This window comes from Pan paniscus, chromosome 11 (assembly GCF_029289425.2).
Source record: "Pan paniscus chromosome 11, NHGRI_mPanPan1-v2.0_pri, whole genome shotgun sequence".
In the NCBI taxonomy this organism is placed as follows: Eukaryota; Metazoa; Chordata; class Mammalia; order Primates; family Hominidae; genus Pan; species Pan paniscus.
Genome location: NC_073260.2, coordinates 77,168,168 through 77,193,310, shown reverse-complemented (window position 1 = coordinate 77,193,310; position 25,143 = coordinate 77,168,168). Strand labels below are relative to the sequence as shown.

At 40.2% G+C, this 25,143-nt stretch overlaps 1 protein-coding gene across 2 annotated transcripts in view; it reads left to right on the top strand.

Moving 5' to 3' along the window:
- Nucleotides 1-2,413: 2,413 nt before the first annotated feature.
- Nucleotides 2,414-25,143, top strand: part of LOC100986730 (guanine nucleotide-binding protein G(q) subunit alpha) — a 313,400-nt gene continuing 290,670 nt past the window's right edge. The window contains exon 1 of one of the 2 annotated variants that reach the window (XM_034967540.4): nt 2,414-3,264. In XM_034967540.4, the coding sequence (XP_034823431.1) occupies nt 3,129-3,264 (136 nt within the window). In that variant the 5' untranslated portion in view covers nt 2,414-3,128. Of the gene's footprint in view, nt 3,265-3,440; nt 3,613-25,143 lie in introns of those variants that run through there. The other variant, XM_034967541.3, reaches the window with a different exon arrangement.

Genomic DNA, 25,143 nt, shown 5'->3' with positions numbered 1-25,143 from the left:
TTTAGTATCTCTCTTATCCTGCACCTTCACCTGTTATTTACACATAGTAGGCAATGAATAAATGCTTGTTGACTGAATGAACTGGGATTTTGTAACATAATCCCTGTTTAGTTGCATGTTTTAGAGTATGTGCTTGTAGAACATGGTCAACTATCAGTTGTTTCTGCATGGGTTCTATTTGTTTGACTTAGTCTCTAGGAATATTTGCTTGGCAAATGCTCTCCAGATAATATGAAAAGGTTTTTGGATAGATCTGGGCTCAGACTTGGAATTTCTTTTCCTGTTTCCTTCTTGACACCCATATATGGCTTTATCACTGTAGAGTGTTGGTTTTTCTTACTGCCTGATTTCTCCCCAATACTTGAAACATTCTCCTATTGATTCATTGCATCCATTTAAGTATCTAAGTTGCCAGGGAGTGTTCATGATGTTGGGGGGATACAGGGGGGACAGAACAGACTCTGACTGTATCTATAGCCCGCTGAAACAGATGAATTCGTCAAATAATAGGACAATTCAGTCAAAACATATTGCCTGATAGCCTGATGGCTCATTTTAAAAGACATTTTTAAAAGTCTCAGAGGATCCCTGGGTAGGTAACCAGAGACTTCAAGCTTTCTGTCATTTGGTTTTCCAGTGTTCTGTGTCTCTCCAAAGCTCATATACATACATATATTCGGAGGATGCAAACTTAAAATTTTTTCTCCTGAAGCCACTTTCTATTTTTGCATACTGAATTTCAATCTTTAATTTCTTTAGTCACTTGATTTTAAATTTTAATTTCATAGCAAGTCTAGCTGTTCTCTGTAGGCATTCACATAAAAGGGCTGAGGTTTGCCCTCTCTGCTCTCCAGGGCAAGGTGAAATTTAATTATTTTCTAGGTTTTAAACAGAGAACCTAAAATATACATTTATATCTTGACTTGCTTGATTTAAATCGTGGTTTAGAGTGTATGTGTGTGAAACGGTGGAGTAATGGCAAATGAAAGAAAGAAGGAAGTTACACACCTGTTGTCTAAGAACTCTATATGAGTTCTTGATCTGTAGCAAAAGCAGAGTCATGACCGTACCTTACACTCTGGATCAGCAGGTTGCACCAGGGACACTTCAGAGAACACATGAAACGTGAAAAAGCGGTTCTCTTCATAAAAGACAATTTTCTTTGAAGACCTCAGGTTCCTTTAAGGCAGGAAGCAATATGAGTTTCATCTCCTGGGCCTGATTAAACAAGATTATTTTCGTGTGCTATTTATCAGTAGACGATCACAATGAAATGTGCATACGACAGTTTACTGCCTCAATCACATATTGCAAATCAAAAAAACTAGAATGCCGTTTTGCTGGGGCCTCCTTAGTTTCTCTTTTATTTCATTCTTTCCTTTCCTTTTATTCCACATTATTTTACATTTTCCCATAAGTCATCCATAATTCAATCTCAGTCTAGAAGAGTAAATTCGATTACTCGGCGGCTAAACATCGTGTGCCTTGTCAGAAACAAGAGAACTTGTAAAACAAAAACAAAAACAACTTAAAAAAACAAAAACAACCAACAACCACCAAAAAAACAAAGGCATGAAAAGTTGGAACCTATCGGGAGGCTCTTGGAAACTTGGGCAGCTTCCTTTCTCTGCTCAGGATTTAGATTTCTATCTCACGTTACTTTGCGAACAGCTTCGCCTGTGAATCTCCCCCTACACCTCTGGGCACCGGTGCCAATTCCTTCCCTTCCCCAGTAGCCCCACATAGTATAGAGGAGCTTATTTTCTAAGACTGCACCGGTGTCAGAGGTGACGTGAGAGTTTCTAACCGAATGGCGTTTTAGAAATAGGAACGGGAAACACAGAAACGGCTGAGGAGCGACCCCGTGGAGCAGACAGGCACAGCCCGGGAGCGGCGGACGCCAGCGCCGGCGCCGCAGGGAGCGCGTGCGGGGCTCCGCGGGGCCGCCTCCCGCGACTTCAGCAGGGGCCGCGGCCGCGCTCCCGGGCCGGTGGGCTGAGGCAGGCAGAGGCCGCCATATTCCTGTCTCACCACGCCCGGCCGGACGGCAGCCGCAGGTCGGCTGCGGCCCTGGCACGCAACGGCGGCCGCCGGCTCGGGCTGCGCGTCGGCGGCCGGGTCCGGCCCCGACTTCGGCCAGGGGCGGCCGTGACTGCTGCGCCCGTGGACTCTGCCGAGGGTGCGGGAGCAGTAGGCGTCCGCAGAGCCCGCGGGGGCCGGCCCAGCCCGGGAGCCGCGCGGGCGAGGCGAGAGCCGCACTGGGAGGCGCGCCGCGGCGGCCGCGAGCCCAGGAAAGCCTTCCAGGAGGGGCCGGGCGGCACCGCCTCCCGGCTCCCTCCTCCCGCGCCTGTCCCCTCCGCCTCTTCCCCCTCCTCCTTTCGCCGCCGCCTCCTCCCTCCCAGATCTGTGCTCCAGTTCAGAGAAAGAAGAAAATGTGTGTGTGTGGCGAGGGGGAGGGCGCGCACTGAGCATCCGCTCCGCGCCTGGCAATCGGGGCAGGGGGTGGGCGTCTGGCGGGGGCGGGGGCGGAGGCGGAGGCGGAGGAGCGCGCGGTTGCCGGGCGGGACGGGAACCGGGTCTGCGCGCGAGCCGGGCGGTGGGCGCGGACAGGGCCGAGGGCGCCCGAGAGCCGTGTCAGGCGGCGGCGAGGAACGGGCGCGCCGGGCGCGGGGAGCCGTCGGCGGCCGCTCGCTGCAGGGACACCCCGGTGGATGAGCTCTCGCCGCCAGGCGCACGGCGTAGGGGAGCCTCGCAGGCGGCGGTGGCGGCGGCGGCTCGGGGGGCGAGGCGGGCCGCCTGTTCCCGGGGAAGGAGGCGCGGGCGTCTGAGCGAGGCCGGGCGCGGCGGCCTTCTCTCACGCGCCCCCCGAGCCAGCGCCCGCCTCCCGCGCCCGCCTCTCTTCTCCCGTCGGCCCAGACCATCCGCTCCCACCGCGCCCCCGGCCCACCTGGTGGCCCCGGCCCTGGCCGCCGCCCCCGCGGCGGTTCCCGGAGCTCGTCCCGGACGCGCGCCCGGGCGGCGGGGGCTCGGCGGCCACCGCTGCCTCGGGGGAGCGAGGGCGGGAGGGTGTGTGTGCGCGCTGTGAGCAGGGGGTGCCGGCGGGGCTGCAGCGGAGGCACTTTGGAAGAATGACTCTGGAGTCCATCATGGCGTGCTGCCTGAGCGAGGAGGCCAAGGAAGCCCGGCGGATCAACGACGAGATCGAGCGGCAGCTCCGCAGGGACAAGCGGGACGCCCGCCGGGAGCTCAAGCTGCTGCTGCTCGGTGAGTACCGTCCGGGGCCCCGCCGGGCCTCTGCGCCCCCAGCCCACCATCCTTGGCCCTGCGGGGCAGCTGCCTTCGGCGCCCCCGCCCCCCGGCGCCCGCGGTTCGCCCCTACCCTCCCGGGCGCGCCCCCGGCCACTGCCTTCACCCGCGCGGGCGCGCGGGCGCGTTACACACAGACACACACACACACACACACACAGCGACACACACACGCAGCACAGGGGTCGGGGCTGCCCTGCCCGGTGCCTTGGCTTGTTCCTTTTCGTGTCCCTGAGGGCTGTGCTTTATCTGCTGTGCATCTGCTAAATGGCAGATCACTCCGACCAGAGGCGCGGGGGTGGAAAGGTGGGCAGAGGGGTTGAACTTCCAGTGTCGTGGCCGCGGCACCCCATGGGGTGGTGGCGTGGGGAGCCGTGTGTGTGGCCCAGCGGGTGGCGAGCGGAGCCGGGGCACGTTGGGGGATGGCCTGCGGTGGAGTGGCCGGTGTGCATCCATTATCAGTGCCCTATGGGGTCAGGAGGGAATGGGGGAACGGTGGGCAGACTCGCAGCTGGATTCCCGGAGCACTCATGGTGAGGAAGCCAAGTGGTTGGCCCTCCAAGGAAAGGGTCTGTGTACTGGGGGCGAGGCGGGAGGGCAAGCCCAAATGTGTCACACAAGTGCTGTTCTCTAGCCACCAGACCATCGAAAGGAGGGAGCCTAGAAGAGTTTCTTGGCCAGTGGATGGTGACAGGCGTTATTCTCGTCTGCACCATTCCTTCTAGATAAAGATGAGGGTAGGGGAGCGTTGTGCTGTGTGGTTGTTGACAGCGACCGGTATCTTTTGTTTAATGAGGCAACCTAGATGTAGGCCTCAATTCACAATAGTTACTACCGAAAACCAGTGCAGTCTCTCAGTTACTCTCTTGGCAACAAATAGAAACCTTTTGTTTAACACAGATAGCATTTTAATATCTTTGGAATCTGGGCTAGAAGGAAAAACGGGAAGCATACAGGAAGAATTTCCCTCTAGTCTTGAAAAAAAAAATTCTGCTTCAACACTAAGTTAGCAAGAAAATGCCATTTCTCAAATAGAAATTTATTGATGATTATCTCTGGGAGGATGTTCAGAATCAAGCGATCAGGGTTCATATACAAGCCACAGTGACAGAACCCTGAGCTATTGTGGCAGGAAGAGCAAACAGCTTTGCAGTAACAGGCCTGAAAAATGTCTGCACTTGTGTTCTGGGTATTTGCATGTATAATAAATGTGTTTCTCAAACATTTCTGTAAGAAAAGAATATTGTACTGTTAGTTGGTGTTTGTGAGAAGCATGCATTTTCTTTCTTATCTTGAGCATTCCATTTGCTGGCTCAAGGAACCAATTGCCTTTGGGAATGAACTGCTTATGTACTGGATCATTTACAAGCAGGAACAAAATATACTGATCACACACATAGTTACTAATAGTTAATTCACATAACATGCTTTCTTTATGTCTTCATTTTGAAACTCAATTAGATAAATGTGCACATGTTTATAAAGAGCAGAAGGCAAAGCACTAGATGAAAGAGTTGGGCTTAGGGGAATGAAGCCAGGGAGGAGGCAAACTGCAATTGGAAAGTAAAGATTTTTTTTTTTTTAATTCTCATTTTGAGCTACTTCTAATGGCTGAAAACAGGCAGTTGAATGTTTTCTGAGTTCTCAAGGTTGAGAAGAAAATAAAGAACAAAAGAAATACATAGAGTGTTTTAAGTGTATAATTAAGGGGAAACGCACGTATTTTAGAGAGACTTGTTTTAAGAATTGTGTTTTTTTTTATTTCATTGCCCTGTTGACAGTCTTTGTTTCTGTTTAATTGTGAACTGGGCAGTTGAGGTCTCTCCAGCCAACCCTATTTGCCTGAAAAGTGACAGCTCTGAGTTTCCCAGCAGCTAAGAGTTAAAGCCCAGGGAGTTTCTCAGTGGGCCTAGGTTTGAATGTCTAAGGGAAATACACTTACATGGATGCTTAATTCCATACTGTGTATTTAAATAACACTGTGCTTTTAAAAATGAACTTGGAGATAATTTTCTGAGAAAAAGTGTAAACCAATTTTACTGCTAAAGTGGTGGTAGTGTGGAGAACTTTTTTTTCCTCTTATTAGCGGAACATCATGCAAGAATTGCTACTGCTTCATGTTCTTGGTATATTGCTTTTGCAACATGAATACTACAATACTTACACTATTTCTGTAGTAATATACGCTAAATGTGGATTTGTGCGTGCGTGTATGTGTATGAGTGTGATTTCAGGAGTTTTTGAATCCAGGACGGTTGATTTCAACAAGGAAGATATTAGGGAGGGATTTCATTTGAGGAATTCCTGATTTGCTGCTTTGATGAGTACACTGAATGTTCTGGTTCCTTCTATCATTTAAACAAACCTATCTAGAGGAGATTATAAGATGTATCCATTCACAGTTTAAAGATCTACTAATATTTTTAACTAGTTTATGGAGGAATAAGTATTTTGAAATGAAAATCAATGTAAAATTGTTTTCAAAGTAAATTTTAGTTCAAGGCTTGATACCATTTTAATGGAAGAGGATTTGTTTGACAGGGATAAAAGTGGGTACCCTTGCATTTGCTCATGTAATTATTTACTTTTGTATATTAATAATATGGAGACATTTAAAAAGACAATTAGTGGGTACCTGACTAGATGAAAGTATGACAGTAAAATTTGGGCTATTTTGATTTATATTCGGCAACTATGCCAGTCTTCCAAATTTATTCCGTATGCTTATATATTATATATTTTTATTTTAACTTTAGAAACGTGAACCCTGAAATCTACCACTATAAGAATATTACATTAAATTTTGAATTATTTTCTTGTTGTCTTTTAACTTATTCATTCTTTGAATTCATTTAAAGTTTGACACTCAAAACTTACTCTTTGTATTCTATGTAGATATACAAGAGCATACTTCATTTTAACTTGGTTAATGTTTTTATATATTTTGTAGGTATAAAGCACATATTTTCTTTAATTGATTAATTTTCATGAATATTCACTAAATATTTCTGTTGGTGGTACATAGATAACCTCATTTAATATAATTTGTAAGTCTGTGTAATACAAGTGGCCTTGAATGCCTGCTTCATGTTACATATAGTTATCCTGAAATTTTTTTCAGTTCCTAGAAGAAACATTTTTTTCCTGTTAACCTGTTCTTATTTTACACGTTTTTGAAGTCTTTTACTCTTTAGATCTTAATTATCAAATAGGAAGATTTAGTAAACCCCTTTAATTGATTGAATTATCGCTATTGAAACAGGCAAAGTTTAGGCCAGTCTTTTTTTTTTTTTTTGAGATGGAGTTTTGCTCTTGTTGCCCAAGCTGGAGTGCAATGGTGCGACCTCACTTCACTGCAACCTCCGCCTCCCAGGTACAAGCGATTCTCCTGTCTCAGCCTCCCAGGTAGCTTGGATTACAGGCATGCACCACCACGCCCGGCTATTTTTTTTGCATTTAGTAGAGCTGGGGTTTCAACATGTTAGTCAGGCTGGTCGCGACAGGCCAGTCTTAAATGGAAGACCTTAAATGGTCTTGGTCTTCAGAACTGAATTTTATATATGAGCACAGATTTTCTTCCTGTTGTACACTGCAAACATATGAGAGTAGGGGTTGTGTCTGTTTTGCTCACTATTAAATCCCAGCTTCAAGCACAGTATCTAACTCGTAGAATGCTCTCAATAAATATTGGCTGAGTAAATGAATTTATTTATTACCCTCCTGCTGGAAATTAGACCAGACAATAATGAATAAATGTATAGAAACATAGGAATATATGATGTTTTTATCTGTGGCAGATAAAATCAAGATCTTAAAAAAATTGTGTGTAACTCTTTGAGCCAACTGATTATAAATGCATTCCAGGATAGGAAGTGTTAATGTAAGATGTTGCATCACACATTGAACCAGTGTATTACAGTTCTGTACTGGATGTGTTTGAGAATGGTAACAGTCATGCTTAAAGTATGAAAGTTTAAAGAAAAGAAAAACCATTCTATATTTTTATTACTTTTTATTGTGTAGAGGCTAGTTTAACCCTCTCATCTTTTTACCATACATTTTTCTCCATGGTACAGGGCTCAGTGAATTTTTAATACTCTGTAGAGCACAGGTGATGACTAAATGGGTGTTTGTGATTGACTTATACAATAACGTGAGGAAAACCACCATAATTAAATACAGAATTTCAGGAATTGCAGTTAGAACATTTTTAATATGAAGGATATGCATTTGTACTGAAAGCTATACAGTTTTAGACCAAGAAGGGGCTTGGAAGGCTGGAAGTGCTGTAGCCAATTTAAGCTGTATGGGAAGTTAATTTCTACACATCTGGAAAAGAGCACGCTTCCCACTGCTCCTCAGTAGGGTTCACTGGAGTGGGTATGTTGATTGCCTGAATTAACCTAGAGGTCAGTGCCGTCTAGGATGGTGACTCAGAACCATTGAGTGAAAGCCTTGGTCTAAGTAACCTCAATAACAGCAGCTCCCTAAAAATAGCAAAATATGGTGTTTATGAGACTGCTTTAAGGACCAACAGGTTTTATTTTTTGCTACTCTTTTAGCTTCCAAGTGTTGAATATGTTTCTGAATGTCAGGATTTATTTGGATACAGTTCCCTTTTTTGTTGTTGAAACAAAGTACTTATAGTTTATATCAGAAGAACAGAGTGGGAACATCCCTCATAAAAATCAAAACTGTGGCTCTGACTGTATAACAAAGCCTTCGGAGTAAGATTTTTGCATTGAACTACGTAGATTCATCGTCTGGATCTCCATATAATGTCCCATCCTTACCCCTATATGCTATTTCTTCATATGGCAAATCTGACACAAATTAAAACCCTGCTGAACAGTGAAAATATTGCAGGTTTATCTATTCACATATTCTAAAGTAAGTTTAGAAAGGAGAACCAGAAGACTAATTTATTAGCCATTTTAATATAAATAAATTTGATAGAATCTTTTTCATTAAAAAAGAAAACCATCTCAGCTCTACTTTAGGAGAAATGGCTTATGTTCAGTTTTCAGAAGTGCCTATTAAAAACAGTTACGATTTTTATTACCCATGAATTTTCTAGGACCTGAAACAGCCTTTGCAGTTGTGAGGCTGCGTGCTATGCTAAACTTAGCAGAAAAAAGGAACAGATTTTTCTTTATGATCCAGGCACACTTACACTTGAAAAGAAATTAACAAGATTCTCTAAGGAAGGTTTTGATTCCAGCATTCATATTAATTTTTCTTTAAGCAGAGTTATTCTACTAATATTCTGTTAATATTAATAGAAATGTTGATTGGATGTTGTAGAGGGAAAATAGGGAGCTCAAAGGGTACATCTTGGAAGAGACAGAAGCCATTTTATAAGGAGGTTAGGATTGGTTTCTCCCTGAGAAGGTGGAGGGAATCTGTTTCCTCTGTATTGGGTTGAGGAAAATACAAGTTTGTGAAGCAACAAATTTAAAAGTCAAATTTCCTGGTTGGAACGGGAGGCAGTCACATTTTTCAAAGGAAAACTTTTGTAATGCCTTTTAAGTTATGTTAAGATCTCTGCAGACTTAATCCTAGTGAAGTGTGAAATAGCAATAGAAGGTAAAATGTGCGATTGTTGGTAATTAAATCTGTGGCAATAACTGACTACAGTAAACCGTGAACGTTTACTCTTGTTCTGCCGAATGGAGTAACATTAAAGAAAGAGCTGCTCTCAGACCCAAACACTATTTTGTGTGAATAGCTGTTACTGATAAAATTATAGGAAGTTGTTCAACAATCACCTTTGATTTGTTACATTACCGATATGTAAAAAATAAAATTATAGGAAGTTGTTCAACAATCACCTTTGATTTGTTACATTACCGATATGTAAAAATCTGTCTGATTTCTCATCTAACATGTAGTAAAAAGGACCTAGGCATACTGATGAAATGAGTTAACACATCCTAGGTGGTCATGAATTTGGGCTTTACAAACAAAAATAAATGTCCATGTTGCAGTGCCGAGAATCCCAAATTGGATTAACTATACAGCTCTGTTGTTAACCTTTATACATAGCCATAATCAGTGCAGAATATTTTGTTAAAAGCCTTTATGGTTAATTTTAAAGAACAAAATTAGTATTATTTAAAAATCAAATTATGAAGATATCTCAAATCCATTTTTTCAACATATACTTGTCAGTTATTAAAAAATATTTCCTCTAATTTTTTTTTTTTTTTTTACCAGGCATAACTTAAGAAGGAACAGTTTCATGCAGAATGCTAGTCAAATGAACAAATATGAGCACCTCCTATGTGCCAAATAATGTGCTGTGTGAGATGCTCCTTATGTCTTATTTGCCGACAGGAAAGACTAAGCACTTTGCACAGTTCTTGTATTGTAGCTGATGTCCTCATACTGACATGCCCTTCTGACTTTATCCTTCCTGGCTTTGGCTTTTCTATTGGGTTTTCATACACAGAAAGAGACAAAATAATCTGAAGGCCATTGTAGGAGCTTCCTGGGGATCACAGGACTGGGGAATGCGGATGATTTTACCTTGTGTTTCTAAGTGGATTGGAAGCTCCGTGAAGGCAAAGATCCTTGCTCTTGTATCTTTATCGCAATTCCCGATGATTCTATTATCAGTAACTAGGGATGTGTGTGGAAAGCTGGATTCCAAAAAGAATGGAGGGTAATCGGAAGAAGTGAATTTAAATTCCCTGCTTTCTTCTAATAGGCATCATCCATATGTTCTCCATTTTCCACTCCTCTTTGCTGTTTTGTGGGCCACCGGGCGCACAGTGAAAGGAATTCCGTTTTAAAGATGGAACAGTTTTTGCCTTCTTGCCTTCCTCTCATTTGTTCTCTTGGGACAACGTTTCGGTTGAACATTCTCATATTGTTTCCAGTTAAAAGCCAATAGCAATTGATCCAGCTGTTCCAATGGAAAGCTGTTACACACACAAGTTCTTTGAAATTTGACAATCTGTGCACCTTTATTACAGGATTAATCATGGATTGTGAACAATATGTCTGCTTTAGAAATAAAATAGTTGTTTTCAAGTAGTGGATTGTGGTGCAGTTGGGAACGAAAATGTTACTAATGCCATTATAGTGTGTGTGTGTATATACACACACACATATACAATGTGTGCGTGTATACACACACATATACAATATGTGTGCGTGTATACACACACATATACAATATGTGTGCGTGTATACACACACATATACAATATGTGTGCGTGTATACACACACATATACAATATGTGTGCGTGTATACACACACATATACAATATGTGTGCGTGTATACACACACATACAATATGTGTGCGTGTATATACACACATATACAATATGTGTGTGTGTATATACACACATATACAATATGTGTGTGTGTATACACACATATACAATATGTGTGTGTGTATATACACACATATACAATATGTGTGTGTGTATATACACACATATACAATATGTGTGTGTGTATATACACACATATACAATATGTGTGTGTGTATATACACACATATACAATATGTGTGTGTGTATATACACACATATACAATATGTGTGTGTGTATATACACACATATACAATATGTGTGTGTGTATATACACACATATACAATATGTGTGTGTGTATATACACACATATACAATATGTGTGTGTGTATATACACACATATACAATATGTGTGTGTGTATATACACACATATACAATATGTGTGTGTGTATATACACACATATACAATATGTGTGTGTGTATATACACACATATACAATATGTGTGTGTGTATATACACACATATACAATATGTGTGTGTGTATATACACACATATACAATATGTGTGTGTGTATATACACACATAATTGACCCACAAATTAAAGAAAAAGAGATCTAGCCAGACTTTTTGGCTCTGTTACCGGAAGTGAACAGTGATGTTTAGACACATAGTTACATATATTTCTAGGAGATAGCCTCATTTTTTTTCCCTTTGGAAAACTAAAATCATGAATTAATTGTGCTTTCCAAGAATTTTTTTTTTAATCAGCATCACTTGCTAAAAAATAGAAATAGAATTTTTTTGTTTCTTTTTTATGTTGAAAAATTTTTTTCATTTTTATTGTTTCTTTTCTACATTTTCTTTTATTGTAGGGGCAACAGGGTGATTGGTGAGATCTTCTACCACCATGTATTTACTGGTAACTGCAGGCATCTAGTTGCTTCTAAAGAGGAATGCTTCTGTGATTTACCCAGTCACTTTTCAGTCTACCAGTGATTTCTGTAGCCCCCCTACCCATCCCTTTCATGTGAATACCACCCACCCATTTAATTCCTCATCACATCTTTCTTAAACAGATGCTAAAGAGGTTCCTCAGATTCTCTGACTTGCACATTTCCTTACGATTTAGAGAACTTCCAAGTTGGTGCTTCTGTGAGACATCATGTGGCTGTGAGCTGGTGAGAGGGGAAGTTGGGTGCTTTAATATATTCAAAGGACGGAATTTGTGAGTGTGTGTTTAGGCGATGATTAACTTTCTTTTGCAATACTTACTCTGGTCCGTAAAGCAAAAATAAATTGTTACTGAACACAATGTAAAATCCTCCTTCCTTTTCCAGAGGGCAGGGACTTGAGATTGGTTCATGATTACCAGCAGAGAGTTAGTGAGCCAGTGCTGGACAATCTATCACGGACCAGTGGGTTTCAGAATCGGATGCAGTGCGTATGCTGGAAGGGGAGAAGGTGCTGTAGGCATGTGTAGGCATCTTCCTCACTTAATGATTTGAAAACCCTCTTCTCAGTGACTTGCAAGCCTTAACATCTTTTTCTGATTGTATTTCCATACAGATAGTTAAGGGTGATGGCAATAGCAGTGGCCTTTACTTTTGTTATACCCAATCAGCCTGAGTACATTTTTGTGGTGGGTTTGTTTTGGTATTTTCTTGCCATGTGAATTGATATTTAGGACCTGTGCTTTGCAGAGCTCCTTCATTATAGTATGCGTTCTTTCTGCAGATGGCAAATGCAATTTTCCTCTTGTCCTAGAGAGATGACCCATTTCCTGTGACTTGTTCTAATAATACAAGATGACTTTAATTTTTGTTCAGTTTGCCTTTAAAAGATTGCCAGGTTTAACTCTCTTGTCTCTGTAACTCTTGTGATATATTTTTGAGCATTGGTAAGACATGTAATAATTTAAAAACAATGGCAGACTAATTTTGTGAAAGTTTTTTATTTTTTATTTTTGGCTAAATAAGCACCTTTTATGGCTGTGCATTTTGGATTCGTTACATATATCTTTTCTAAAATCTGTGACTGAAAGTGGGGTGAAGTATTCCTGCCCTGCTTACTGAATCTTTTTTTCCCACATAACTAACCTCAGGGTATTTTGGTCATTTGCTTTTTCTATAAAAACCTGTAGAATGAGGAGATTGCACCAGATGATCTCTAAGGACCATTTGAACTTTGAATTTTTTTCTCCTTCCCCTTTGCAGCTTTGGCGTCTCGGCCACTTTCTGCCCAAACTCACCCCTGGATGAGGGGTCTAAGCTTGCTGCCGTCTCCAGCAGTGATGGGCTCTACTAGGAGGCATTGCCAGGTCTGGTGGGCTCCTTCGGGCTGGCCTGGCTCTTCTCTTTGACCTCTGTAATAACTCTGAGTGCCCTGCAGTGGGGAGCACTTTGAGGGGGGCCTGTGAATGAAGCCTTAGCAAGTCTGTCCAGAGCTCCCCTGGTGCCGCCTGGCATGCTGCTGATAGTTTGCAATGTCTTCACAAGAAATGGTATCAGAAACCTCCTGTCATATCAGCATGGGTCTCTTGCTTCCTGCAGGAAGGGCGATATCCTGGGAGGCACAGAGGTGGAGCCCGAGAGACGCAGTGTTCCAGCGCTGCTCGGCTCAGGACTGGGTCTTTTCTTCCGTATCCTCAAGCAGCTTCCTTTGACTTACTACTTCTTTTTGTTTGTTTTTTCTTCATTGGGCTTTAAGCGTTGCTTCTCTTTAGTGTATGTGTGACTGAAGCCAAACACAACATTGCTTTCCCTTTGCCTGCAAATAATCTTGTTGCCCAAGCCCATCTCTGCCATTTTCAGTGACAGCTGGCTGGCCAATGAGCCTGAGCACTGGGAATGCCCAGCAGGGCACATCGAGGGGGCTGCTTTATATTTGGAGCTAGCAGGTCTCTTTTCTAGGGCTTTCCAGGAAAGATTTAGAATTAAACATTGGATGGATTTTGTGTGTTCATTTCTTTTTCCATCACTGTGCCTTTATTTTCTTGGGGCTTTCATTAAAACCAGAAAAACAGATAATGGTAGAAACATCTATAGCATGCATACAAAGAAGTAAAAGATTTTTATAATTTTTTGCCTTAAAATATATCTAATGCTATGGCCTCTGAGCCATTCTCAGTTGGTATGACCATGATCAGAGAAACCTTAAGAAATCAGCTTTGCCAGGTGTAGTGGTTCACGCGTGTAATCCCAGCATTTTGGGAAGCCAAGGCAGGCAGATTGCTTGAGCCCAAGAGTTCGAGACCAGCCTGGGCAACATGGTGAGACCTGGTCTCTACCAAAAATACAAAAATTAGCTGGGCGTGGGTGCCCATGCCTGTGGTCCCAGTTACTTAGGAGCCTGGGTGGTCAGGGCTGCAGTGAGTTGTGATCGTGCCACTGCACTCCAGCTTAGGTAACAGAGTGAGACCTTGTCTCAAAAAAAAAAAAAAAAAAAAAAAAAAGCAGCTTCCTGTGTTCCTCGTTTGCATTCTGGACAAAGACTCTGTGGCCAAAGAAAGAGCAGCTGGACTCTCATGCTAGTTCTGGAGAAATGTAAGAAAAGCTTAATTCCGCTGGAGGTGCCAGGCAGGCAGTTGGCATTCCTAGGCCCACTTTACTTCTGGCCCAGGGCCTTCTCCTCATCAACTTATCAGCGTTGGGCTTCCTTACCTTGACCTCACATTTGCAGTTGAATGAGTGCCAGGGAAAAGAACAGACATGGGGTAAAGTAGAGTAATAGGGAGTCCCGTGGGGCTTGGAAGGGCAGAGGGTGTTGTTGCCAATAGGGGTAGCGCCGTTGTGTCTTTGCTGGGCTCTGGAGAGAAGGAGAGAAGAGCAAAGGAGAGGTGCCTGATGCCTTGGATTGATGTTCTCAATCAGGAAGAGCCAGACCAATGCTGTCTCTTCTGGCTGCCTCCACCATCCTACCACGTGTTTTCATCCTCATTGTCACATCCACTGTGCCCTTCCTCACCCAGATGGTGGGTTGGGAGATGAGCAAGTAAGTGTAGACGCCTTGGTGGAATGGGAGTAGTTTGTGTTGCATGTACTCATTCCTGTCCTTTTGTTCCCAGAGGTGGTTAAATAGGTGAGCATAGAACTCTCATGAAGCTGTGTCCCGAGAAAAACCCTTGACAGAGTATAAAGAAAATTTGCAACATGTTTCCTCCATGTTTTTTTTTCTGTCAGCTGTTTCAGGTGATAGAAATGCATCTATTACTGTTTTGAGAACTCTGCTAATCCTGTGATGTGTTATGAGATGTCTCTTGAGACATCCTTGCTCAGGAAATCTGCTTTTGCTTGGCTTGCATCTCCTATAGTAAAATGGCTCTCAGTTTCCCACGGCAATAAATAAATAAGCAACTTGCCAGGTAGATTCATGCAAAGTGGAGGCATGTAATGTAGAAATAACACCTTTTAGCTGAGAAAAGGCACCTATCAATTGGATGTATTCTCTTGTGTCTTTTTCATGTTCTGGGCCATTACATCCAAGCCTAAGAGCAGACTTTTTCCCTAGGATTTTTAAAGGTTCCTAAAGTCTCTTTTCTTTCTTTCTTTTTTTTTTTTTTTTGAGACGGAGTCTCACTCTGTCACCCAGGCTGGAGTGCAGTGGCGCGATCTCAGCTCACTGCACCCTCTGCCTCCCAGGTTCAAGTGATTCTCCTTCCTCAGCCTCCCAAGTAGCTGGGATTACAGGCGCCTGCCACCATGCCTGGCTAATTTTTTGTGTTTTCAGTAGAGACGGGGTTTCACCATGTTGGTCAGGCTCGTCTCAAACTCCTGACCTCAGGTGATCCACCCATCTCGGCCTCCCAAAGTGTTGGGATTATAGGCTTGAGCCACCGCACCTGGCCTAAAGGTTCCTAAAGTCTCTAATTATGACTGACATTAAAAATGAAGCTGCATATGTTTTGGTTAATTTGAATAATTTTTAATAATTTGAGAGAAAAACTCAGTAGTGCAGAAACAAAAGGTACTTGAAATGAACCTTTATATTTTTATTTATCAATTACTTCCTAATGGTCCAAGAATTAATGAATTGGCAAGCACTATCTCCTATTGGAGTCAAGTTTGGCTCTGACATGGAGTCTGGAGGTGGAAGGTTCTTGCTGTCTTTCAGAGCTAACAAATGGGTGTCCTCTGAACATTCTACCTTCTCCTGTTTTGCCATGGGTTACCATCTAAGATGTTATCCAGATCACGTTAGAAACGATTACAAATTTTGGGCACATACCACTTCTTGTAGTAATGAGTCCCATGCATTTTCTCATCTTATATGGGAGAAAATACCTGTATATTGCTTTATCATTTTCAGAGAAACAGTTTGTGTTTCCTTATCCAATACATCTTGGTAAAGAGTGGCATTTTAATGGAGGAAATTATAGGACTTCATCAATATTTCTTTAGGGAAATCCTGATTCAAAGTATATTTTCATGAAAATCACTAGCTCTGTCCTTTGAGAAACGTATTTTTTGTAGGGCTTTCTACTCTAGGCCATGCTTGTTATGAGAACAGATTCTTCTGCAGCGGGTGGGAGGATGTTTCTAAACCCCTGGAGTCTACCTATGAATTGCTACTCAAATTACAGTGTATCCATCTCAGAATTAATGTGTTGTGCATGCTTAGTCCTTACTTGTGGGTTGACACAATGATTTCTATTAAAAATATTCTTTATGTTTTATACTATAATGTATCCTTAAGCAGTATGCTGTGGCCTGAATTTACGTTGTCTTTTATTCTCTTTTTGGAATGAAATAAGAGCACTTGAGATACTGTCATTTGGTGGTTTGGTTGTTTGTAAAATAGTAAAAAAAAAAGTTTGGTAAGGAGAAAAGCTATTGTGCTTAATAGACAGTCCAAGTTTGAGTCGAGAAGAAATGTTTATTTTCTTCCACTTAATGTTCTGACATTCTTAAGAAATACATTATGTTGTTTTCATGCTAGTCTTTGAAAGAATGACAACCCACATTCTGTTATTTAATTACATTATTTTTTATAGCCTGTTTTTCAGTGATTTTGAAATTTTACAAATAATGCAAGTTTTTTTGCACAAAATTTAATAAAACTTTAAAAAATATTCATAAATTTATCAAAAATACACCAGTCTAAACTAAGAACCATGCTCTCTTCTTGCACATTCCTTTATAGTCTGTTTTATTTTTATGTTTTTTACATAGATGTGATCATACTGTACAACTTAACATTAGGTTGTAAGCATTTTTTATGTGGCTATGTAGACTTCATATTAACATTTGAAAAGACTGTATGAGATTCTTTTGAGAGGATGTATATTGTTTACTTGTTTACTCTTTTTTTTTTGTACATTTAGGTTTCTCCCAATGATTTCATTTTTAAAATAATGCTGTGATGAAGTTCTTGGTGGAGATAGCTTTTTAAAACATGCACACACATAATTTTGTTAGAATAGATTCATGGAAATGTTATTTCTAGGTCTGAGGATATGAAAAATTTTACAACCTTGGTTATACACACCCAAAACATATTCTGAAACGATTGTATACAGTTTCCAGCATCATGAACAATATTATTAGAATATCAGTAAGTTAGGAGGCAAAAATGGTACATAATTCTAAACTTTGCATTGATCATTAGTGAGAATGATCATTTCCCCATGTTTGTTTCTAGTTGAATTGCTTCTTTTGTGAATTGTTTCTTCATTTCCTTTGCCTATTTTTGAACTCCAAACCTACAAATGAAATTAGCCTTTTGTCATTTTTATTGCCAAAAACTTAACCCCAGTCTGTTGTTTTCCTTTTGTTTTGTATTATTTGATACAGAAGTTTTCAATTACTATCAAGCCAAAACTGTTGATCTTTTGCTATTCTGTTTTAAAATAAAAATCATGATCTGCTTTAGATATTCCATGAAAGCTAGATTTACTGCCATTGTTATGGGCAAAACTAGATTGAATGTAGTGTGTTATACATCTCTGATGTATGGTTCTTTTTCTTTCAAAATGAAGGTGAAATGTACATACAAGTTTCAGTGTCACAGATGACACAGCATAAGCTGTTCTATGTGTAATTGGATTTTTTTCATTCAGTAATATGTAGGATGTCTTGCCATGTTAATATAAATCTTTTGGATCATATTTATGGCTTTTTAGTGTTTCCTCCGTGCATTTTGAATCATACAGTGCTGTGATGCAGCTAGTTTGTACCTGCTCACGAAAGCCAGTTTTGATCATTTTTTTGTCTCAACTTTACATTTAGCGACCGAACTTTGGTAGCTTGAAATCAGACATGTTGCTAGGGTTTACACCACAGAAATTGGCAGATATAGATTAGGTCTTACTCCCATCTCTGGAAGAACTAATTGTTAAATATCAGCACAGTACCATTTATACCTGATACCTTTTAATGAATATTTACTTTGATTCTATTAAGAAGATGTTATAATCAGTGCTACAGTGAACATTGTTGGGTATTTTTGCATGCTGTATGATTCTTTTCATGCACATTTTTTAGAGTTTGATTATCAGCCGTTTTGGTCCGTAACGTAACGTAACGTAACGTAACGTAACACAACACATAACAGTTTTAGCTGTCCTTGGATTATGTCTATTTAATGGGTAAAAAAAAGACATGTCTTTGTTGTGTTTATTTGCATTTCATTGAATCAATATTCATTTTACAGTTTTTATTTTCTAAACTGCTTACAAAATATACTAACAAAATTACAAAACATGCCTACAAAAATAATTAACAGATGCCTGAACTTATCATTTGAATTAGATTTTCTATCACTTTTAGCTTTCACTTTATTTCTGTATTTCTTTTCTTTTTTTGAGACAGAGTCTTGCTCTGTCGCCCAGGCCGGAGTGCAGTGGCGTGATCTTGGCTCACTGCAACCTCCGCCTCCCGGGTTCAATCAGTTCTCCTGCCTCAGCCCTCCCGAGTAGCTGGGACTACAGTAGCTGGGACGCCTGGCTAATTTTTCGTATTTTTAGTAGAGACAGGGCTTCACTGTGTTAGCCAGGATGGTCTCGATCTCCTGGCCTCGTGATCCGCCCACCTTGGCCTCCCAAAGTGCTGGGATTACAGGTGTGGGCCACTGTGCCTGGCCTAATTTATATATTTCTAAAACTTTGATGGTTTTCTTTATGGAAGGATGGAGTGCCCTAGGACAAATGTCTCCAAGGGGGAAAAGAACAGAACTGATAAGATTAAATGATAGGTTTGGCTATATGCAGAATTGTTCTGAAGCGCAACAGTTTTAAATGGTGATGAAGTCCAGTTTATCTATAAGAATTGCTTCTGCTTTTTGGTCTCATATGGAAGAAACCATTGGAAAAATCCAAGGTCACAAAAATTTACGTCTCTTTTCTACTAAGAGTTTTGTAGTTTTAGGTCTTACACTTTGAGTTGATTTTTGTATGTGGTGTGATGTGGGGTTTCAACATAATCCTTTGCGTGTGAATATCCAGTTGTCCCAGCACCATTTGTTGAAAAAAACGTATTCTTTTCTCATTGAGTTGTCTTGACATTCTTGTTAATTTTTCTTATCTTTATTACTTTTTTCTTGCAATTTTTCTAAGTTTATTTTTTACTTTTTCTTGAATCAAAATTCTTAGATTATTTTAAAAAATACTTTCTCAATTTGAATTAGTAGTGTTTAAGGCTTTGCATTTTATTACATGTCCCTATGTAGCATTCTTAACCTTTTACAGATATTCTAAAATTACAATTTTTATTTTTGTTTTTGAACCAAGATTGTTTAATATAGTTTAAATTTTTCAAGTGGTTGTGGTTTTTTTTCAACCTTAGTTATTCTGAGGTCATTTTGATAGAATGTGGTCTGTACTGTTTCTACTTTTTGGAATTTATTGTAGTCTAATATATATAGTCAATTTTTGTTTTATGGGTACATAAAATGCATATGTGTGTATGTCTTAAAACCATAAATATATGTGTATTATTTAATTTTATGACTGATATTTGCTGCTAATCTGCTTCCTTATATTGTGTGTGAATCTGCCAAGTACTGAGAATTCTGCAGAAGTCTTCCATGACTCTGGTGTTTGTGGCAATTTCTCCTATTCCAGAAATTTTGCTCTATGTAAGTACAGTTATGTGTTGCTTAACAATGGGGATACCTTCTGAGAAATTTGTGGCCAGATGATGTTGTTATTGTGTGAGCCTTGTAGAGTGTACTTACACAAATCTAGATTGTATAGCCTACAACACACATATAGGCTATGTGGTAAAGCCTATTGTTCCCAGGCTGCAAACCTGTAAAGCATGTTATTGTACTGAACACTGTGGGCTTTTGTAGCACAGTGGTAAGTATTTGTGTATCCAAACATATCTTAACATAGAAAAGGTTCAGTAATAAAAGATAAAATATGATACACATAGAGCGCACTTACCATGAATGGAGCTTGCAGGCTGGAAATTGCTCTGGGTGTCAGTGAGTGGTGAGTGAATGTGAGGGTCTAGGACATGACTGTACACTTTTGTACAACTGGCAGCTTGGTAGGTTTGTTACACAAGTATTACCACAAACGTGAGTAATGTGTTGCATTATGATAGCTACGATGTCAGTAGGCGATAGGAATTTTTCAGCTCCATTATAATCTTGTGGGACCACAGTTATTTACGTGGTCTGTTGTTGACTGAAACATTGTTAATGTGGTGTAGGACTGTACTCTTTTATGAGGTACCTAAAAAATGTCGATGAGAATTAAAATTTTGTCATTACTGCATTACCTTTTATGTAAGTTAATGCTATTATATCTTGAACTCAGCATTGTTATTAATATTGTTCTGTTGTTTACATTTACTTGATGTATGTTTCTCATTTATTTTCAACTATTCTTTGTTTTAGCTACCCTCACAAGTTTGTTTTGTTTTGTTTTGAGACGGAGTTTGGCTCTGTCACCCAGGCTGGAGTGCAGTGGCGCTATCTCGGCTCACAGCAACCTCTGCTTCCCGGGTTCAAGCAATTCTCCTGCCTCAGCCTCCTAAGTAGCTGGGATTATAGGCGTGCGCCACCAAGCCCAGCTGATTTTTGTATTTTTAGTAGGGGGGTTTCACCATGTTGATCGGGCTGGTCTCGTGATCTGCCCGTCTCGGCCTGCCAAAATGTTGGGATTACAGGAGTGAGCCACCATGCCTGGCCTAAAGTTTTTGTTTTTTTAAACCTCAGCCTGAGTGAATCTTTTCTTAAAATAGTTGAGTTTGTTCTTGTTACACTTGATGTATGATGAATCATGTTAGGGTGTATTGGCGTCTGATTTCTGTTTTCTGATTCTTTCTTGATTTCTTGCAGCTACCCCTATTCCTCCTCCATTATTTCCTTTTCTCTTTCTCACTCCTTTGGAATTTGTATTGGGTTTGTTGTGCTTTCCACACTGATAATTTGAAAGGTATGTACTCTGCTTTTAATTTTACTGTTGGTAGCCTATATAACTTTTAGTAGTCATATTCAATTTATGTTTCTCAGTTTATCATCTTCAGAGATCAAATGGTATTTTATGTCCCTCCCCTGCATGGGAGGGAAATTTTTTTCACCTATACCAGGGATCATCAGCAAACTTTAAGGGTTAGATAGTAAACATTTTTGGCTTTTGGGCTATATGGCTTCTATTAGAACTACTCAACTCTGCCACAAACAGTTTGTTAATAAATGAGTATGGCTATGTTCAAATACAATTTTATTTACAAAAACAAACAGAAGCAGGATTTGGCATTCTGGCAGGTATTTGCCAACCTCTGATTACTCCATTTTCTGCTTTTTGTGGTATTTTATTTGCGTGTATTAACTTTTTTGTTCCTGTCTGTTATAGACAAATTAGCAATACCAGACTTAGAATGGTTCTGTAAATCTTCGTGGTTAGTAATAACATCAACACATTTTATTTTATATATTTATTTTCTTAATAGTCTTCTCAGAGGCAACATTGGATATATCAAATGATAAAAGTCTTGTTAGAAATGAGAACACATGGACGCAGGAAGGGGAACATCACACACCGGGGCCTGTTGTGGGGTGGGGGGAGCGGGGAGGGATAGCATTAGGAGATATACCTAATGTTAAATAACGAGTTAATGGGTGCAGCACACCAACATGGTACATGTATACATATGGAACTAACCTGCACGTTGTGCACATGTACCCTAAAACTTAAAGTATAATAAAAAAAAAAAAAGTCTTGTAAGAAAAACATAAAATTGTCAATGGCTAAGGGCATCTTTCTGAAGTCCAGGATTTATTGATGGTTATTAAAAGGCTAAGCATAAAATTGAAATTACCTTAATTTCAATATAATATGGGTATTTGTGTCAGATGGAAGGGGAGAGGTGTTTATGGTGTTCAGATCACTGCCACGTTCATTGCTCTAACTTACATTTCCTTTATTCTGTTCTTCCTCCTGATTACAGATTCCTAGCAATTCACCTATTTCTGCCCTCTTAATCCTGAAGTAGTTTACTCTTCTTTCCACTTACACCCCCTTTCTTCACTGTCTTTTGTCCATCTCTGCTAGCATCAAGTTAATATTTGATCTTGCAGCCAATGTGATCTTTAATGTTTTGAAAGTGATTCTGTAGTAGTTTCTCAAATTTCATACCTAGAGTTTATTTATTTTCACACTTTCTAAAACTCTTAGCCCTTTGATTTCATATTGAATATCAGGGATGATCACAGGGAATCATTATAATTAAACCTAAGGAACCTCATTTAAGTATATTGTCATTTATCACTTATTCTGTTTTCCTTGAGAAATTGTGTACATATATGTATATATATATTTGTGTCTGCAATTAAGATGCATATTTAGCATTAGTTCTGTGTTTAAATGCTTATCACCAAATATTTCTTCTCTCAATTTAATTATATGCTTTTATTTATTTTTATCTATGAGTTGGCTAGATTATACCTTCAGATAGGTTTTTAAATGATGGGTCCATGGGTGATATATTTCCTGAATTCTTGGGTATTTGAAAATGCCTTTCCGAGGCCAGGTGAGGTGGTTTACACCTGTAATCCCAGCATTTTGGGAGGCCAAGGCGGGTGGATTACAAGGTCAGGAGTTCGAGACCAACCTGGCCAACATGGTGAAACTGTATGGCGCGCACCTGTAATCCCAGCTACTTGCAAGGCTAAGGCAGGAGAGTCACTTGAACCTGGGAGGTGGAGGTTGCAGTGAGCTGAGATTGTGCCATTGCACTCCAGCCTGGGTGACAAGGTGAGACTCCGTCTCAAAAAAAAAAAAAAAAAAGAAAATGCCTTTCTGTGGCATGCACGTATTAATAACAACTTGCATGGGTATAGAATTCTTGGATTAGACCTCTTTTTTACCTACCTTGCTTGCCACGTAGTAGATTTTTCTCCATTGTTTCCCAGCAGATAGATTTGATAAGTCTGTGGCCAGCCTGAATATTTTTTGTGATTTGCTTTTTTAAAAATTTGGTTATTTGTTTCTATAACGTGAAAGCTTAACAACGTATCCAGGTTATGCTTCAGTGTTTTATAATTTTTGTTATTTATCTTGAAGCACTGAACCCACTCCATCTCTATAATATTCTTTCATTTCAAGGATCTTGCCTATTTTATCATTGAATTTTTTTTAATATTCCACAGGAATTGTTTTTCTTCTTTAGGTACACCAATCATTCATAATTGAATTTTTGTTGTTTCTCTGCCAAAGCTGTTAGCTTCCCTCTAATTGCTGTATCTCTCCATTATTTGTGTGGTTTGCCCAAATCTCTTGTCTGCAATGCTGATTTGGCACTGTTTTGAATATAAATGTCAAGTGCCAGTAAGTAGGTGTTAAATGAATGAAGTACCTGCTATCTCTTTGATGCTTCAGATTCATTTTTAAGTTCTGCAGTATTATTGTTTTTTCTCCTTATTTCCTTTCTTAGTTCTAACAATTTTTGTTTCACCTTATTTTTTAGAATGTCCTATTTCAACAATGCACATTTTGTTACATTTTCTTGATATAGTGCAAAGCAATTATAGTCCATTTTTTTCTTCTGTTTTCTAGAGTAAACCTTTCAAAGCATTCTCTTCATTTTTCTTTTGCATGTCCTTTGCCTTGTCTTCATTTGTGCTTAGGAATGTTCCAAATTTTGTCTGGCCCTAGTATTTGTCCAAAAATAGGGTGGGTGGAATCTCATTGACTTCCTTCCCTATTTGTCTTGGGTCTGTTTGTATCTTTCCCTTAGCACTTGAGCTGGAGGACTGGAAGATGATGGTATATATTCTATTTTTAGCTGTTCAGTTGTCTGAGTAGAGTGGTAGGGAGTGCTCTCTGGCAGTGGCTACTGTGAACTTTGCTTCGTCTCACAACTAATTCTGTTTGTCCTTCTCTTTTGAGTGAGCCAGCCACTTTGATGAGAAGTCATTCAGAATGGAGCCTTGCTGTTTTTGGGATTTTCTTGCTGTGCATCTATAGGGTCTTTTTCTCTGCGTTTCTAGACCACTTTGCAAAGTAGTCTTGCTTTTAGCCCTCAACTTTTCCAGTAAATATGTCAAGTCAGAGGGGAAAACAGATCTGTTGGCTATGTTGTTCCTCTTTAGCCCCTTCATGGCTAGAATAGGTAGGAATGTGAGTTCTAATTAGACATTACATGTTCCTTGAAGTTGGGGGACATAAGGGAGTCTTTGAGAACCTTTGTCACTTATTTCCCTCAACATTGTACTGTTTTTACAAGCAGAAGAGCTGTGTGTAGACTCAGCCGCTTCTGTTTGGTCCATTTGTGTTACTTCTGGTTGATAGGTCCGTTGCTATTATTAATGTAGATAAGGTTTTTCTTTCTACATTTTTTTTCTTCTTGTTCATCTTGAGGGATAGAAAGGAAGTTGCTGTTTTTAGAGGGCTGCCATCTTTCCAGGAAGTGTGCTTTATGAGTCTTGATGACTGTAATTAACACATGTGAAGTCTTTCATAGAGAGTTATAATTATAGAATCTCAGTTAAGAATGTGCTTTAAAGTCCAAGCATGCACCCCATACTTGAGTGGCCTCTGTGACATCCCCAATTTGTCATTAAGTCTGTTCCCCTCTAAATTCAGTGATGAGAACATTATCCCCCAATTAATTCCATCTTCAGTCATCTGTTTATTAGAAATCTTTCATTGAGCTGAAATCTGTCCTGTAACTAGCTTCAGATTCTATTCCTGGGGAACACGGAGAGACTGGATCCCACTGGAACACATCTGTTTCTCCCAGTAATTGAAGTTGGCCTCATGACACCCTTGGGGGGATGGCTTTCTTCCTTTTATGAACCATCATGAGTTCTTGCCATCATTTCTCATAAAGCAGGAATGAAATCTTGTTCCTTAATATCCTGATTGTTCTCATCTTTTAAAAATTACCTGTAATGAAACCCAGCACTTGATGTGTGCCTTGATGAAGTCAGAGTAGATAATTCTGTCTTTCCTCCCTGACATTCGTGTGACTCTAGAAATCTTTGTCTTTTTGTCTAAATAAATTATCCCAACAATTACAGCAATTTTAGTGCAAAGGGCACTCAATAACTTTCTCTACCAGTACCAGTTCATGTTTGTTTCATTTTTCTTGATACAGCATTGCACTGCTAGTCCTGTTTTTGA